The 19,105-nt window shown below is 41.1% G+C and overlaps 1 protein-coding gene across 1 annotated transcript in view; it reads left to right on the top strand.

Moving 5' to 3' along the window:
- LOC126237522 (uncharacterized) overlaps positions 1-19,105 on the top strand; it is a 797,357-nt gene that overhangs the window by 669,149 nt on the left and 109,103 nt on the right. The window contains exon 18 of the mRNA XM_049947691.1: positions 10,402-10,604. Within this exon, the coding sequence (XP_049803648.1) occupies positions 10,402-10,604 (203 nt within the window). The remainder of the gene's footprint in view (positions 1-10,401; positions 10,605-19,105) is intronic.

The raw sequence follows: 19,105 nt of genomic DNA, 5'->3' as shown, positions 1-19,105 counted from the left end.
TAAAAAATGAAACCTCCTGTACCACATTAGAGAGAGAGAGAGAGAGAGAGAGAGAGAGAGAGAGAGAAGGCAAAATGATTTGGTTGCAAACACTGCACTCAGTAATAAACATTAAGGTACAGGTGCATTAGGTTTACTTGCACAGGCATACTTGTGCCAGCAATGGACATCAGTTTAAAGTATGTAACCCCTGAGGAGATTACAGAATTCATCACATCACTAAAAAGCAATGATTCTGCTAGCTATGATGTTGTTTCTAGCAGAATATTAAAATGTTGTGCTTACAGGATTACCCTTAAGCTATCTAAGTTATCAATCAACAATTCAGTGCACATTTCCTGATGGACTAAAGTATGCTGTGGTAACACTCGAATACAAAACTGGAGATAAGCAACCCATCTCTAATTACAAATTGCTTCTAGTCTCTTTAGAAGTGTTTGGGAAAGTGGCCTATGATAGAATACAGACTCATTTAACTGACAAGACCTTCTTAATTGCCTTTAATTTTTGCTTTTATAAAGCAACTAAAAACCTTACAAATAAAGTGCTAACAGAGCTAAACAATAAAAACTATATTGTTTTTTGGTGTACTCTGAGACATTGCCAGAAGCTCAGTTGTGTGGATCACAAAATGGTATTTAGAAAACTAATATGTTATAGCATCCCTGGTACTCAGATGGGTCAATACAGGGTCCACTCTTGTTTCCAGTGAACACAAATTTTCTTTCAGTGACTTGAAAGTGCAGTTCACAAACTGTAACATCTGCCGATGGCACGAGTGTACTGATTGAGGGTCTGAACTTGACCCTATCGGACACAACTGAACAGGCCTACGAGTGGTTCGCAGCTAACAATGTGAGTCTTAGTCTCACACACACTTGTTTTGAATGAGCAGAAATGTTTCCTTAACACCAGAAGTAGACGTTAATGGCTCTACACTGAATGAACCACAGAGTGTAAAATTCCTTGGGGTTCAGCATGGTAACAAGTTACAATGGCGTGTACATGTGGAAAAAAAGTAAGGTGGCATATTGTGCCCTCAGAAGTGTTGACCTGGAGACAAGTTTGCATATTGTCGCTTCCTGTTGCCTTATGGATCTGTCTTCTGGAACAGTGTACCTAAAGTTAAAAAAAAAAAGTGTGTTCAGCAGTAAGAATAGTGTGTAAAAGCGCATATGTACCACTTGCAGGGCCGTCTAGTGGGAAAATTTTCATTAATTTTTTTGTTTTGTTTCCCCCTTCTTTGATAATATTCTGTTCAAATTTCATGTCATTGCCTCCCAAATACCAAAACTCATCAGCAACTTTTAGTGTCTCGTTACCTAATGTAATTCCCTGAGCATCATCCGATTTAACTGACTTAATTCCATAACCCTTGTTTTACTTTTGTTGATGTTCATCTTATAACCTCTTTTCAAAACATTATCCATTCCGTGCAACTGCTCTTTCAATTCCCTTGCCATCTCATGCAAAATTACAATATCGTCTGCAAATCTCATAGTTTTTATTTACTCTCTGAACTTTAATTCCCATTACTGATGTCTCTTAGGTTTCCTTACTGCTTGCTCAGTGTACGAATTGGTCTCACTTTTCTTAGTGTACAAATTGGTCTCGCTTGTCGACTACTGCTTCCCTTTTCTGCCCTTTGACTCTTATACCTGCCACATGCTTCCTGTACAAATTGTAGATAACCATTTGCCTCCATTCCTTCTACATTCAGAATTTTAAAGGTTGTGTTCCAGTCAGTATTATAAAAATCTTTCTGTAAATCTACACATACTGTGAGCATTGGCTTGCCTTCTTTTACTTTATCTACTGTGATATGTTATAGGGTCAGTGTAGCCTTGTACATTCCTACTGTTCTCTGGAAACCAAACAGATCTTTCTGAGGTCAGCTTTTGACTGCTTCATACATTGCATTTTTATACTTTTTCCTTTCATCAATTAAATTCAGTATCTATTGTGTTATCTAGAGTAACTCTCACTTAAGAGCCAAAACATTCATTCAACACAAATGAACCTCCTGTAGCAACAGATTAGGCAGTTAACAGACAGTGACTAGCCAAGATTGAGGCAAGGTGGGTTACAATAGTGAAGGACATTTTTGTAACAAGAGTTTCCATATGCGTTTTCAGAAAAGCTAATTTTTGTGCGAAGAATTCATACGGCACAGGCTGCGAAGCAGGACTGAAATCACGTACACTCTCTCGGACTGCACGCTTGGCAGTAAGGTGGTCTGGCTGTCTCGTGGCCACAGTTTGGTAGTGGCCATTCTGCAGACAAACGGCTTGTTAGTGATCGTGGAATGGTGCACAATGGTTGCAGTTAAGTTGGTAGATCACATGGCTGCTTTGACACGTGGTCCTGACTTTGATGGTGTGGAAGAGGCCTATGAGAGGCCTGGAGTTGGCGGTAGTGGGACAGCGTGTCAGGCAGGTTTCACATCTGGATGTATGACACGAATGTGAGCTACAAGACCAGGAGGTTGGTAGCAGGAATGGAATAGGTATAGGCAAACATATTTTGTAGTTCGGGTGGTCAGCTGTTGGATGAGGCAGTGTTGGGGTAAGGACGATAGTGGGGAGGAGATTTCTCATTTCAGTGCACGGCTAGAGGTAGTTGAAACCCTGGCGGTGAATGTGCTTCAGTTGCTCCAGTCCGGGCAGTACCGAGACACGAGCGGGGTGTACCGTTGTGGTCCGAGAGTGTGCATACACGGTACAGTAGGTGATCGGGCAATCAAAGCGTGAGACATCTGTTTGTAGACATGTGGGGAGGATAATTCAGTAAATTTGGAGAGGAACTGCTAGTCACTGTAGATGTGATGACCGTAGGTGGGTAGGCTGTACGGAAGGGACTTCTTGATGTGGAATGGGTGGCAGTTGATGAAATGGAGTCACTTCATGATTTTTAATTTTTGTGTGGATAGAGGTACTGATTGAGTCATTTGAAGGTGGAGATTGGCATTGAGGAAGGAGGCTTGTTGGGCTGAAGACTAGATGAAGTGAATGAGGAAGAAAGTATTGTGGTTCCAGAGTAGGAATGGCTTTATGGTATTCTTGCCCTCAGTCCAGATCGTGAAGTTATCAATGAATATGAAGCAGGTGCATGATTTGAGATCTGGGTTTCACAAATAGTTTTTTGCAGAATGCTGGTGTTCTGTGGGAAGAGAATAAAAAACTACATATAGATAAAATGGGGATTTTTCTTGGTATTTTGGTGATACTAATTGTTTTTTTAAGTATTTTAGTATGGGATGAGGAATTCTGCCTTATGCAAGACACCTTTTCAGTTTTGTTTTACCCAGACATGTTTCAGCACTTTTGTGCTCTCTTCAGTGGGTTATTTTTTAATTTTCTTACTGTAAAATTGTTGTTACATATTAACATTTAGCGAAACTTGTGGTACATAATATTTACAGTTGTGAATGAATATTTGTTGTAAAATACAGGGTGTCTCCTGCAAACGTCCCTGACTTCAAGGACCCAGGAGAGAAAAACCACAGTAGATATGACAATGAAAAGAGCACCACATTGCATCTCAAAGAATTTATATTCCTGCATCAGAAGTGCCAAGTATCATTGCCAGAGTGCAGCATGGTTGCATGTAGCGAAAATGGCGACTCCACAGCAGAGTGCGCAAGCAGTAGTGTGGTTTGCAGAAACAAAATCGCCGATTACTGTGCAAAGAAATTATCATTTTGTGTATGAATGTGATCCACCTGATGTGAAAACAATTAAGGAATGGTATAGGAAGTTTCTGGCAACAGGAAGTGTTCTGAAACATTCTGGCAGTGCACATTTTGGAGTTTCAGAAGAGACAGTGGTGGACATCAGACAAACGTTTCTCAGAAGCCCATGTAAGTCAGTTCGTCAAGCACCTAGGCAACCTGATGTACCTTGATCAACATTGCATCATGTAGTTCACCAGCATCTTTGTATGTGTGCTTACAAAGTGCAGATTCTGCAACATCTGACGCCGAACGACAAACGACGCCAACAATTTACTGAGGAAATGCTACAGTGTATTGATATGGAAGCCAGCTTCCTGGAAAGATGTTTATTCTCAGATGAGGCAACCTTTCATCTATCGGGAAGGATTAATAGGCATAATGTTTGGATTTGGGGTTCATCCTCATGTTGTCATTGAACATGTTCGTGATAGCCCTAAACTAAACATCTGGTGGGGGCTAATGCCCAACAGGATTGTTGGACCGTTCTTCTTTGCGGAACAAACAGTGAATGGGTCAGTGTATCTGGACATGTTGGAGCAGTTTGTGTACCCTCAGATACAAGACTTGCAACCCAACATAATTTTTCAACATGATGGAGCTCCGCTGCATTGGTCAGTGGTTGTTTGCTAGTTCCTGGATAGGAAATTTCCCAATCCTAATCGTTGAATGGGAGACATAGGACCCATTGCCTGGCCACAATGTTCACCCAACATAATACCACTTGATTTCTTCATGTGGGGGTTTGTGAAGGACTGCATGTATGGGACCAAAGTGGACAATATTCCTACATTGTGACATTGTATCACTAGTGCGATTGCAACAATAACAGGGGAAATGTTACAAAGAACTTGGCAAGAAATTGAATATAGGCTTGATATTCTTCATGCTACAAATAGTTCACATGCAGAGGTGTATTTGTGATAAATAAATCAATTCTTTGAGATGCTTGCTCTACAGAGTGGTGCATTTTTCATTGTCGTATCTACTGTGTTTTTTTTTTCCCCTGGATCTTTGAAATCGGGGAGGTTTGAGTGGGACACCCTGTATTATACATCATTTGTTCATAGTTCACACTTGAGACATGTATTAACAACCTGATGCACTGTGTGTTGTTTATAACATTATGTTGAAAGTTATAGTTACAACTTAATTGTCAAAAGAGTGGAGGTATGCATTAGTTTACATACCATACATGATGCTATTGGATACTTATGTTGGTAGCTAGTCTGCTCATCTGCAAACAGCAAAATGTGATTTTTATTTTTCTGTTTATTATGCATTTATTAATGGAAATGGCTATACGTCACTTTTTTGTGTGTAACTTGCAGCTTTAATATTGTAGTGTTTTCTCATACGTTGTTGGCAGGGTAAATAGGCTGATTTAGTGATCTATGGTTGCTTGACAATGCACTTTCTCCAATTTTTTAAAACATGGGCAGAGTTTTCACCGTCATTATGTGTTGTTGTGACTGTGTGGTATTCATTTGTTTTGTAGTGTGTTTGGCTGGGCGAGGCATGCAAGTTTGAAGGGTATTTGGCATTTGTGATGTTTGGGACTGGAGCAGAGAGAAAGAATGTTTTCTTCCCCCCCCCCCCACTTGCCCCCCACCCCCCACCACCCCTCCCCCCAGAGTGTGTGTTTTTTGCTAAGTAGTTTGTTGGTGCTTTGGTAAAGTTTATCAATGGACATAGAGGTATTCCAGGTTTATGAACTTAAGGCAATGATTTTAGGGTGGGGGCCTTGGGATTTTTCTGTATCATTCTTTTGATTTGTGTTTCTGTGAAAATTGTTTCTATGTTTTTCAGGGTTTTCTGTAAGTTACTTTGATATTGGTTTGTTGGATCACTTTTTAACTCTGTGATGTTGTTACTTTGGATGAATTCTAATGTTTTGTCAATGTTTCTTTAAGACTATGATCAAATTACCCTTGTTGAAAATCCCCCAATCACCAGCACCAATATTCATAACCAATCCAATCACCTCATAACTCACAAAGAAACGAGCTTCAGATATTTACTACACAGACTGAACAAAATACCCATGAACAAACATGATTACACACAAGAACTGAACATAATAAAAGAAATTGCATAGGAGAATTGATATGATGCAAAGAGAGTAGACAAAATAAACCACAAAATACAAAAACAAACAATACACAACCATAAAACACACAGACAAATAAACCCAACACAACACACAACAAATCAGCAGACAGTAAGCAACAAATGGCACGTAATGACTTACAACAACGAAGTCACACATAGGGTGGGTAATATACTAAAGAAACAAGGACTCAACATAGCATACAGAACCACATCACAATACAAAGCAGTCATGGAAGAAATACCACCAACACTGACAAATACAGCCAGCCTGGCCTATACTGACTTATTTGCAACTGGTGTCAATCTGTGGGTCAAACATGCAGGATTTTCAGAACCAGGTATACAGAACATCTAAGAGCACTGAAAAGCAATAGCTCACACACAACATTTGCAGATCACCTGATAGCACAACAACACGTAATAGCATTGAAAACTCTGCCCATGTTTCAAAAATTCTGTGAAATTGCATTATCAAGCGACCATAGGTCACTAAATCAGCCTATTGACCTCACCGACAACATATGAGAAAACACTACATCATCAAAGCCGTAAGTTACACACAAAAAACGTGATATATACCCATTTCTGTTTGTAAATGCATAATAAACAGAAAAATAAAAATTACATTTTGCTGTCTGCAGCTGAGAAGTTGTAGATTCTGTAGCAGACCAGCTATCTACATAAATAACCAACAGCATCATGTAAGGTATGCAAACTAATACATACCTCCACTCTTTTTCCAATTAATCTGTAACTATAACTTTCGACATAATGTTATAAACAACACGCACTACATCAGGTCATTAATACATATGTCAACACCTAGTTTTCAGTTGTGGCAAGACTGTGGGAACTGGGGTACATAGTGTAGAGGGAGGTTGTGTTGATAGCTGTGAGCGGGGCACCAGATGGTAAAAGAACAGAAACTGTACACATCAGTTTTCTTTTCCATTTTTCTGAATGATAATATTGTCAGCAACTTGGACCAACAAGAGGTAAAACTGATTGTGCAATTTTTTTGTGCCCTGGCTACATTCGGGACTGCACAGATGATATTGTTCCAAAAGTCTGATGGTGTGTACAGACTTGTAGATGCTACAGACCGACTGAATAATCTTTTGGTTGCCACTGCTCCAATGATTTTAGAAATTCAGAAGGAACATTTTCATTGTCTTCTGTCTTATATACTCACAAGTCTTCCAAAGCTCTGTTAAACTCTGGCTCTGATGCTGTATCTCCTATGTTTTCAGGGCTTCTTGTTTCATGTCATTTAGACACTTTTAAGTTTAAAAAAGACTGATTGATTTCTGATACGTATTGTTCCTTACATTTGATAATGTAGTGGTACTGAAAAGAGTTTATTTTCTTTGTTAGTTCATGTGCTTGTGCTTGTGCATATGTTATAAACATACATCATAATTTTCAGTTGTGGCACAGATGAAGACAATTAAACACAACAAATAAGGAAACTGCCAACTGAGGACAAAACAGGTGAAAATTTCATAAGTAAAATTTTACACAGTCACAGAAGAAATCAAGAATAGGTTGAAAGAACTACTGACAGGAGACATTTATTTGAATGAAAGATGAAAATAAATAATTTTTCTGTGTCCCGTAATAGGATTAAAAAAAAAGAAAGACTATTAATGAATATATAGAGTGTCATCAAATAACCTGTGCCAATGGAGAAAACAGGAGAATATCATAAAGGAAGCTTAATTTCAACATTTCAGTGTAGGTGCAGAGTTTCATTTCATCAAACTGTTCATATAAGTAGTAATTGAATGCAATACTTTGTAACTCAGTTGATATCTTTGACTAGTGTACTGGTTGTGAGAAATGTAGATTACATCATATGTAAAAAATATGGTGGATGAATATTTTTAGCAGCAACTGCAACCATTTGATGTAATTTGTCCAATAGCGTGTTTCACTGAGACAGAAAGTGTCAAGTTGTAACATGTTCTGATTTGTCAGTCAATGTCCAGAGATGCAAGAGTGAGGTTATGTTTACCATATCTGTTGGGCATCATGGATTTCAAACAGCACATTAAGTTCTGTTTCCAGTTGCAAGGAAGTGTCAATGAGACTTATGAAATGTTGAAATTGGCGTATGAGAATAATGCTGTAACTGAATACTGTTTACTAGTGGTATGAGAAATTTACAAGTGGAAATGAGTTGGTAGAAAACTAGTAATACTCAGGACTTCCAGTAGCCTCTAAAACATACAAAAAGTGGCAAAAATTATTTGTTCAACAGGCAAATAACTGTTAAAGAGCTTACCAAAGAACTTAACATCTTGTGCAAGAGCTTACCAAAGAACTTAGCATCTTGTACAAGTCCGTGCAAAGCATTTAACCAACAATTTGCAAATCAGACAAGTGAGTGCAACATTGGTTCCAAGACTTTTGAATGATGAAAAGAAGGTTAATTGTGTGTCAGTTTGCATGGAGTAGAAGGATTGGCTTCATTCAGATCCAGGCTTAATCTCCAAACTTGTAAATTGACCCTGAGATGAAAATTTAGAGTTTCCGATGGAAAACCAATGAATCTCTTCATCCTAAAAAGGCATTCAGTCCAAACAGAATATCGAAGTTATGCTCATTGTTTTTTTATGTTGAGGGCATAATGTGATTGGAGTTCCAGGGGGAACAACTGTAAATATCGACTTTTTCAGGGGCATACTGCAACATTTGTGGACTATTTGAGAATGATAAATGGGTCAGTGGCTTCTTTCTTTATTGCAAAAGTGCACTGAACCATCTTTCACCATTGATTCATAAGTTTTTGGCCAGAAAAAGTGTTCCTGTCTGTTGACATCCACCCTACTCACCAGATTTAACATCAGACAACTTCTGATTCTTCCCAAAAATTAAAACTGTGCTTAAAGGAAAACATTTTCAACTATTCCTGACATTGAGATGCCCACAACACAGCAGCAGAATGCCCTTCCATAACAAGCCTTCCAGAAATGCTTCCAGTCATGGGTACAATGTTGGAATAAGTGCATTGCTAGCCAAAGACAGTAATTTGAGGGTGAGTAAATCAGATTCCATGTAACCTTATCACTTTGCTTCTAATGGAAGTATTCACTGTATTTCTAATGGAAGTATTCACTGTATTTTTCAATCACACCTTGTGTTTTTTGAGTGTTGACAATATTGAGTAGTAGATGGGTATCCACTGACCAGTGTGAGCACTGTAGGAACATGGTAGCACATAAACTCATTTTGTGATATACAGTTGCTCAGAAGATGACAGTAAGAAATGCCACTAAGTGCAAGCCATGTGCCGTGATCCACTTCTTACTCACAGAAGGAATAACACCTTCTGAAATCTTTTCACAGATCAAAGTGGTTACGGTGAAGGTATTATGAACACAATGAGTGTGTTTAAGTAATGTAGAAGTTTAGTGGAGGCAGAATAAATGTCCAAGATGAATAGAGGTGTGTAAGACCTGTTTTGACTGATGAATTGGTGCAAAAAAATCGAGGAAACTGTCCGTGAAGACTGCTGATTGACAGTGGATGAAGTCTGTGTGATATTCCCACAACTCTGCAGAACTCTGTCATACGAGACACAAACAGGAATGCTGGGATACCAGAAACTGTGTGTAAGATGAGCCCCAAAACAGCTAACAGAACATTACAAGATAATCGGGTCAATAGCACCTGTGAGTTTCTTGAGTTACTTGAATTGGAAGGCGAGGATTTTCTGAACTCTGTTGTGACAGGAGATGGGATGTGGGTGGTGTCAAACCGATGCCCCATCTACAAAACAATTAAAAACCACAGTTTTGAGAAAAAAACCATTCTGGGACCAAAAAGGCATCATTACGGTCGAATTTCTGTCTCGGCAGGAGACCGTCGAGGCTCAGCGATATTATGAGGCCCTAAAAAATCTCAAAAGGAGCATTCAAAACAAAAGAAGAGGAACACTGATAAGAGGATCGAGACTCTTGCACAAAACGGATCCTCACACAGTCTTAGGCATCAACACACTCATGGACTCATTTGGTTGGGATGTTTTGAACCACTACCCCGGTATACCCGTGTCTTGACACCTTCAGATTATCATCTTTTCACCTGCGTAAGGCACAAATGAGTGGAATAAAATTTTCAAGTGATGAGCATGTGCGGAAAGATGTTCTGAAGTGGGGGAAGGAGCAGGCAGGAGAGTTCTTCAAGGAAGGTATAAAGAAGATTGTGCCACAGCTCAGCACCTGGACTGAACACGATGACAATTGTGTGGAGTGCATCAACAATATCCTGTATTTTTTTTCATTTTCAAATACATTTTTTTCTAAAAAAATTTAGAAATCTAGTACACTTTCATTCTGAAAATGCCTTATTTGTTTGTTTGTTTGTTTGTTTGTTTGTTTGTGTGTGTGTGTGTGTGTGTGTGTGTGTGTGTGTGTGTGTGTGTGTGTAAGAGAGAGTGAGGGTTGGAGGTCGGGGTAGGAAGGAGAGTGTGAAGGTACGCAGGTAATTCTTAACTAGGAATATGTTTCCGTTAGCCTCAGAAGAAAATTCATATTAACCAACACACTCTTTTGCAGGATGCCAATTGTTACACTGTGCTTACACATATTTATGGTATTAGTGTATGACATGGACAGCCCCGACAAAAGCAGAAATCAGTACTTCATTATCCTGGAGGCTGTGCTGTGGAACATAGGTATCCAGGGCTGCTTCCAGCCTGCACTGGCTCTGTTTGTAGCCTGTGTTGTGTGTCCTCTCATCTCACTAACAATTCTTACAGGTCAGTAAATTATAGTAATGAAACACAAATTCTAAAATACATTAAGAGTGTCATTATCATACTTAATTGCTAATATTAGTTAATTATCTATTAGCTACATGGACTGGATTTCAAACATGTTGTCATGTAAAATTTCACCTTTTTATACTCTTGGACCACCCCATGAACCATGGACCTTGCCGTTGGTGGGGAGGCTTGTGTGCCTCAGCGATACAGATAGCCATACCGTAGGTACAACCACAACGGAGGGGTATTTGTTGAGAGGCCAGACAAACGTGTGGTTCCTGAAGAGGGGCAGCAGCCTTTTCAGTAGTTGCAAGGGCAACAGTCTGGATGATTGACTGATCTGGCCTTGTAACAATAACCAAAACGGCCTTGCTGTGCTGGTACTGCGAAAGGCTGAAAGCAAAGGGAAACTACGGCCGTAATTTTTCCCGAGGGCATGCAGCTTTACTGTATGATTAAATGATGATGGCGTCCTCTTGGGTAAAATATTCCGGAGGTAAAATAGTCCCCCATTCGGATCTCCGGGCGGGGACTACTCAAGAGGATGTCGTTATCAGGAGAAAGAAAACTGGCGTTCTACGGATCGGAGCGTGGTATGTCAGGTCCCTTAATCGGGCAGGTAGGTTAGAAAATTTGAAAAGGGAAATGGATAGGTTAAAGTTAGATATAGTGGGAATTAGTGAAGTTCGGTGGCAGGAGGAACAGGACTTCTGGTCAGGTGACTACAGGGTTATCAACACAAAGTCAAATAGGGGTAATGCAGGAGTAGGTTTAATAATGAATAGGAAAATAGGAACGCGGGTAAGCTACTACAAACAGCTTAGTGAACGCATTATTGTGGCCAAGATAGATACGAAGCCCACACCTACTACAGTAGTACAAGTTTATATGCCAACTAGCTCTGCAGATGACGAAGAAATTGAAGAAATGTATGATGAAATAAAAGAGATTATTCAGATAGTGAAGGGAGACGAAAATTTAATAGTCATGGGTGACTGGAATTCGAGTGTAGGAAAAGGGACAGAAGGAAACTTAGTAGGTGAATATGGATTGGGGCTAAGAAATGAAAGAGGAAGCCGCCTGGTAGAATTTTGCACAGAGCACAACTTAATCATAGCTAACACTTGGTTTAAGAATCATGATAGAAGGTTGTATACATGGAAGAACCCTGGAGATACTAAAAGGTATCAGATAGATTATATAATGGTAAGACAGAGATTTAGGAACCAGGTTTTAAATTGTAAGACATTTCCAGGGGCAGATGTGGACTCTGACCACAATCTATTGGTTATGACCTGTAGATTAAAACTGAAGAAACTGCAAAAAGGTGGGAATTTAAGGAGATGGGACCTGGATAAACTGAAAGAACCAGAGGTTGTACAGAGTTTCAGGGAGAGCATAAGGGAACAATTGACAGGAATGGGGGAAAGAAATACAGTAGAAGAAGAATGGGTAGCTTTGAGGGATGAAGTAGTGAAGGCAGCAGAGGATCAAGTAGGTAAAAAGACGAGGGCTAGTAGAAATCCTTGGGTAACAGAAGAAATATTGAATTTAATTGATGAAAGGAGAAAATATAAAAATGCAGTAAATGAAGCAGGCAAAAATGAATACAAACGTCTCAAAAATGAGATCGACAGGAAGTGCAAAATGGCTAAGCAGGGATGGCTAGAGGACAAATGTAAGGATGTAGAGGCTTATCTCACTACTAGGGGTAAGATAGATACTGCCTACAGGAAAATTAAAGAGACCTTTGGAGAAAAGAGAACCACTTGTATGAATATCAAGAGCTCAGATGGAAACCCAGTTCTAAGCAAAGAAGGGAAAGCAGAAAGGTGGAAGGAGTATATAGAGGGTCTATACAAGGGCGATGTACTTGAGGACAATATTATGGAAATGGAAGAGGATGTAGATGAAGATGAAATGGGAGATACGATACTGCGTGAAGAGTTTGACAGAGCACTGAAAGACCTGAGTCAAAACAAGGCCCCCGGAGTAGACAACATTCCATTGGAACTACTGACGGCCTTGGGAGAGCCAGTCCTGACAAAACTCTACCATCTGGTGAGCAAGATGTATGAAACAGGCGAAATACCCTCAGACTTCAAGAAGAATATAATAATTCCAATCCCAAAGAAAGCAGGTGTTGACAGATGTGAGAATTACCGAACAATCAGTTTAATAAGCCACAGCTGCAAAATACTAACACGAATTCTTTACAGACGAATGGAAAAACTAGTAGAAGCCGACCTCAGGGAAGATCAGTTTGGATTCCGTAGAAATACTGGAACACGTGAGGCAATACTGACCTTACGACTTATCTTAGAAGAAAGATTAAGGAAAGGCAAACCTACATTCAAATGGTTCAAATGGCTCTGAGCACTATGGGACTCAACTGCTGAGGTCATTAGTCCCCTAGAACTTAGAACTAGTTAAACCTAACTAACCTAAGGACATCACAAACATCCATGCCCGAGGCAGGATTCGAACCTGCGACCGTAGCGGTCTTGCGGTTCCAGACTGCAGCGCCTTTAACCGCACGGCCACTTCGGCCGGCAAACCTACATTTCTAGCATTTGTAGACTTGGAGAAAGCTTTTGACAATGTTGACTGGAATACTCTCTTTCAAATTCTAAAGGTGGCAGGGGTAAAATACAGGGAGCGAAAGGCTATTTACAATTTGTACAGAATCCAGATGGCAGTTATAAGAGTCAAGGGACATGAAAGGGAAGCAGTGGTTGGGAAGGGAGTAAGACAGGGTTGTAGCCTGGATGGTGTCTTGAAGGGAGGATATAAGATGAACATCAACAAAAGCAAAACGAGGATAATGGAACGTAGTCGAATGAAATTGGGTGATGTTGAGGGTATTAGATTAGGAAATGAGACACTTAAAGTAGTAAAGGAGTTTTGCTATTTGGGGAGCAAAATAACTGATGATGCTCGAAATAGAGAGGATATAAAATGTAGACTGGCAATGGCAAGGAAAGCGTTTATGAAGAAGAGAAATTTGTTAACATCGAGTATAGATTTAAGTGTCAGGAAGTCATTTCTGAAAGTATTTGTATGGAGTGTAGCCATGTATGGAAGTGAAACATGGACGGTAAATAGTTTGGACAGGAAGAGAATAGAAGCTTTCGAAATGTGGTGCTACAGAAGAATGCTGAAGATTAGATGGGTAGATCACATAACTAATGAGGAGGTACTGAATAGGATTGGGGAGAAGAGGAATTTGTGGCACAACTTGACCAGAAGAAGGGATCGGTTGGTAGGACATGTTCTGAGGCATCAAGGGATCACCAATTTAGTATTGGAGGGCAGTGTGGAGGGTAAAAATCGTAGGGGGAGACCAAGAGATGAATACACTAAGCAGATTGAGAAGGATGTAGGTTGCAGTAGGTACTGGGAGATGAAGAAGCTTGCACAGGATAGAGTAGCATGGAGAGCTGCATCAAACCAGTCTCAGGACTGAAGACCACAACAACAACAACATACTGTTGGACTTGCATCACAGATTTTGTAGATCAGTAGCAGAGGATAGTTTTTATTCTTTTAGTGTTACTAAATTCCCCCCCCCCCCCCCCATATGGTCAATAATATTCACAACGATGTTGCACAGTAATACTGTGCAATATGTCTCTGCCTTGCCCTGAGTATAAAAAAAAATTTAAAAAAAATGGTGGAATAAAATTGGTTCTGGGAGTGTCAAAGATTACTTATGAAAATTTGTTGAGAGAATTGAAATTAAACAAAACAAAAAGATTATTATAACTTTTTACGAGTTGATAGTGCAACTTTTGATACAGTACTGGAAGTGATTGTCCCCATATGCAGGCGTGTATGTATGCTTTTGCCAACCCCCAGAATCTTGTGTACAGAGATTTTATTCATCACAGAATTCTCATACACTTCTAGAAGTGATTTCCTGTAATTCTCCTAGACCTCTCATGTAGCCAAATGTAATTGCACGTATGATGGCAGTGATAGTATAGTTGGGTTGGGTTGGGTTGTTTGGGGGAAGAGACCAAACAGCGAGGTCATCGGTCTCATCGTATTAGGTAAGGATGGGGAAGGAAGTTGGCCGTGCCCTTTCAAAGGAACCATCCCGGCATTTGCCTGGAGTGATTTAGGGAAATCACGGAAAACTTAAATCAGGATGGCCGGACGCAGGATTGAACCGTTCACCTCCCGAACGCGAGTCCAGTGTGCTAACCACTGCGCCACCTCGCTCGGTGATAGGGTAGTATGGCTTCAACAACTGCCACACAACTGATGTGTGGTGGCTTTAAATATCAAAGTAAATAACTGTAAAAATGCTCACTTGATGTCATGATGTCATGTGATTTTAGCTGTCTCTTTCTCATTGCCTCTGTATATGTCTGCTTGTGTCTGTATATGTGTGGATGGATATGTGAGTGTGTGCGAGTGTATACCCGTCCTTTTTTCCCCCTAAGGTAAGTCTTTCCGCTCCCGGGATTGGAATGACTCCTTACCCTCTCCCTAAAACCCACATCCTTTCGTCTTCCCCTCGCCTTCCCTCTTTCCTGATGAGGCAACAATTTGTTGCGAAAGCTTGAATTTTGTGTGTATGTTTGTGTTTGTTTGTGTGTCTGTCGACCTGCCAGCACTTTCATTTGGTAAGTCACATCATCTTTGTTTTTAGATATATTTTTCCTACGTGGAATGTTTCCCTCTATTAAACTATATATATATATATATATATATATATATATATATATATATATATATATATATATATAAAGATGATGTGACTTACCAAACGAAAGCGCTGGCACGTCGATAGACACACAAACAAACACAAACATACACACAAAATTCAAGCTTTCGCAACAAACTGTTGCCTCATCAGGAAAGAGGGAAAGACGAAAGGATGTGGGTTTTAAGGGAGAGGGTAAGGAGTCATTCCAATCCCGGGAGTGGAAAGACTTACCTTAGGGGGAAAAAAGGACGGCTATACACTCGCACACACACACACATATCCATCCACACATATACAGACACAAGCAGACATATTTAAATACAATGAGTTTGGGCAGAGATGTCAGTCGAGGCAGAAATGCAAAGGCAAAGATGTTGTTGAAAGACAGGTGAGGTATGAGTGGCAGCAACTTGAAATTAGTGGAGATTGATGCCTGGTGGATAACGGGAAGAGAGGATATATTGAAGAGCAAGTTCCCATCTCCGGAGTTCGGATAGGTTGGTGTTAGTGGGAAGTATGCAGATAACCTGGACGGTGTAACACTGCGCCAAGATGTGCTGGCCGTGCACCAAGGCATGTTTAGCCACAGGGTGATCCTCATTACCAACAAACACTGTCTGCCAGTGTCCATTCATGTGAATGGACAGTTTGTTGCTGGTCATTCCAACATAGAATGCATCACAGTGTAGGCAGGTCAGTTGGTAGATCACGTGGGTGCTTTCACACGTGGCTCTGCCTTTGATCGTGTACACCTTCCGGGTTACAGGACTGGAGTAGGTGGTGGTGGGAGGGTGCATGGGACAGGTTTTACACCGGGGGCGGTTACAAGGGTAGGAGCCAGAGGGTAGGGAAGGTGGTTTGGGGATTTCATAGGGATGAACTAACAGGTTATGAAGGTTAGGTGGATGGCGGAAAGACACTCTTGGTGGAGTGGGGAGGATTTCATGAAGGATGGATCTCATTTCAGGGCAGGATTTGAGGAAGTCGTATCCCTGCTGGAGAGCCACATTCAGAATCTGATCCAGTCCCGAAAAGTATCCTGTCACAAGTGGGGCGCTTTTGTGGTTCTTCTGTGGGGGATTCTGGGTTCGAGGGGATGAGGAAGTGGCTCTGGTTATTTGCTTCTGTACCAGGTCGGGAGGGTAGTTGCGGGATGCGAAATCTGTTGTCAGGTTGTTGGTGTAATGCTTCAGGGATTCCGGACTGGAGCAGATTCGTTTGCCACGAAGACCTAGGCTGTAGGCTTGGGTAACCAAGAAGGCTTCCTCTAAGCGACCCATGAATAGGTTGGCGTATGAGGGGGCCATCCTGGTACCCATGGCTGTTCCCTTTAATTGTTGGTATGTCTGGCCTTCAAAAGTGAAGAAGTTGTGGGTCAGGATGAAGGTCATTTTCGTAATCTGCCACCACAAAATACATTTACACGCCGTTTTTTCGAAATTTTCCCGAATCTCTCCATCCTTTAACGTGTTTTGGCGGCAACACAACCACCTAACCTATGTGCACATCATTGTCTACCAACCCAAGTTCACCACAAGATCAACATAGCCCAGCTTTAACCAACACTTTTTCGCCTTTTTTCACAACAGATCTCCAGTTACTTTCTCCAGTTATTTTCATTTTCATCTCAACCTCATGTTACACTTTCCACCTTCTAATACCATGTCACCCTCACAACACCCCCACAACGACCCCATTAAGTTTTATTTACATTCCCTCCGCAAACATGCCTTCACCCTAGCCAGATTACCCTCACATATTTTATTTTCTCAGGCTTGTCTGACATTTGGCATTACCCCCAAAGGCCTCACACTTAAAGTTCCCATCTCTGGCTGCAACCCTTCTTTCCATCAGTCCCTATACCAGTTCCAAACTGAACATTCCATTGCCCTCACCCACCTAATCCTTCACCTACACATCAACTCAGCCAATGAACACACCCGTCAACTCCTATCCTTAATAAAAGTCCTCAATCTTTCCTCTCCCACATCCACACCGGCTGTTCAGAGCATCCTCCTACAGGCCAACCACAAATTAGAAATGCATGCCACCCTTCACCTCAAAAAACTATCCAATCTCCTGGTTTCCCACCTCCGGAAAGGCAACTTACTCACCCTTCACAACCTTTCCAGCAAACCTCAACCTCCTCTCATTGCACACAAACCCAGTCTCTCCCTTCTACTCAACCTCCCACTTCCAGCTCCCCTTTCCTCCAAACCTCTCTCCCAATCTGAAACCTCTGTCCTATCCAAAGGCCTCACCTTCAGCCCCACTCCCAGATTCAACCAAACAGCCCTCGTCAAAGATTTACTGTCCTACACTCGTACTCTCTGCTGGAAGTATCACTTTGCCACGAAGAAAAATGATCCTAATCCTACTCCTAATGATCCAACTCCCCAAGACACTATCCAAATTGAACCCTGCCTGGAACAGTTCCGTCCTCCGTCACAGCAGGACGCACCTCCTCTTCCTCAAAATCACCCTCTCCAAACCTTCCAGGGACTTCCAGCCTTGCATCTCAATCCTTCTCAAAAAATCTTAATCCTACTCCCAACATCACCACTGCTGAAGCCCAGGCTATCCGTGATCTGAAGGCTGACCGGTCCATCGTCATCCTTCCGGCAGACAAGAGTTCCACGACCGTGGTACTTGATCGTCTGGAGTATGTGGCTGAGGGACTGCGTCAGCTTTCAGACAACACCACATACAAAGTTTGCCAAGGTAATCCCATTCCTGATGTCCAGGCGGAGCTTCAAGGAATCCTCAGAACCTTAGGCCCCCTACAAAACCTTTCACCTGACTCCATCAACCTCCTGACCCCACCGACAACCCGCACCCCTACCTTCTACCTTCTTCCTAAAATTCACAAACCCAATCATCCCAGCCGCCCCATTGTAGCTGGTTACCAAGCCCCCACAGAACGTATCTCTGCCTACGTAGATCAACACCTTCAACCCATTACATGCAGAGGCCTCTGTACTTCCGCCTCGACTGACATCTCTGCCCAAACTCTTTGCCTTTACAAATGTCTGCTTGTGTCTGTGTATATGCGGATGGATATGTGTGTGTGTGCGAGTGTATACCCGTCCTTTTTTCCCCCTAAGGTAAGTCTTTCCGCTCCCGGGATTGGAATGACTCCTTACCCTCTCCCTTAAAACCCACTTCCTTTCATCTTTCCCTCTCCTTCCGTCTTTCCTGACGAAGCAACCGTTTGTTGCGAAAGCTAGAATTTTGTGTGTATGTTTGTGTTCGTTTGTGTGTCTATCGACCTGCCAGCGCTTTTGTTTGGTAAGTCTCATCACTTTCTTTCTTTTTTGATGTGACTTACCAAATGAAAGTGCTGGCAGGTCGACAGACACACAAACAAACAAACACAAACATACACACAAAATTCAAGCTTTTGCAACAAACTGTTGCCTCATCAGGAAAGAGGGAAGGAGAGGGAAAGACGAAAGGATGTGTGTTTTAAGGGAGAGGGTAAGGAGTCATTCCAATCCCGGGAGCGGAAAGACTTACCTTAGGGGGAAGTTGTATTGCAGCATATGGTTCACAAACAACACTTATTATTAATTTTTCTGCTGTATAGGTTCACTTTTGTTTGATTTATTAAAAGAAATCATATGTGAATGTTATAATAAATATATTGCTTTCAAGTGTGGAGTTGAGTAATTAATTGTATCCTATGAGTTGAATGAATAAAAAAAGAGAACATCCTCTGGAGAAGATTCTCAGAGCACAAGAACATTCTCTGAGTAAGTTCTCAGTGTCATATGAATAAAAA

Source organism: Schistocerca nitens, chromosome 2, assembly GCF_023898315.1.
Source record: "Schistocerca nitens isolate TAMUIC-IGC-003100 chromosome 2, iqSchNite1.1, whole genome shotgun sequence".
NCBI lineage: Eukaryota > Metazoa > Arthropoda > Insecta > Orthoptera > Acrididae > Schistocerca > Schistocerca nitens.
Note: the sequence above shows the minus strand (reverse complement) of the source record. Positions and strands in the feature narration are given on the sequence as shown.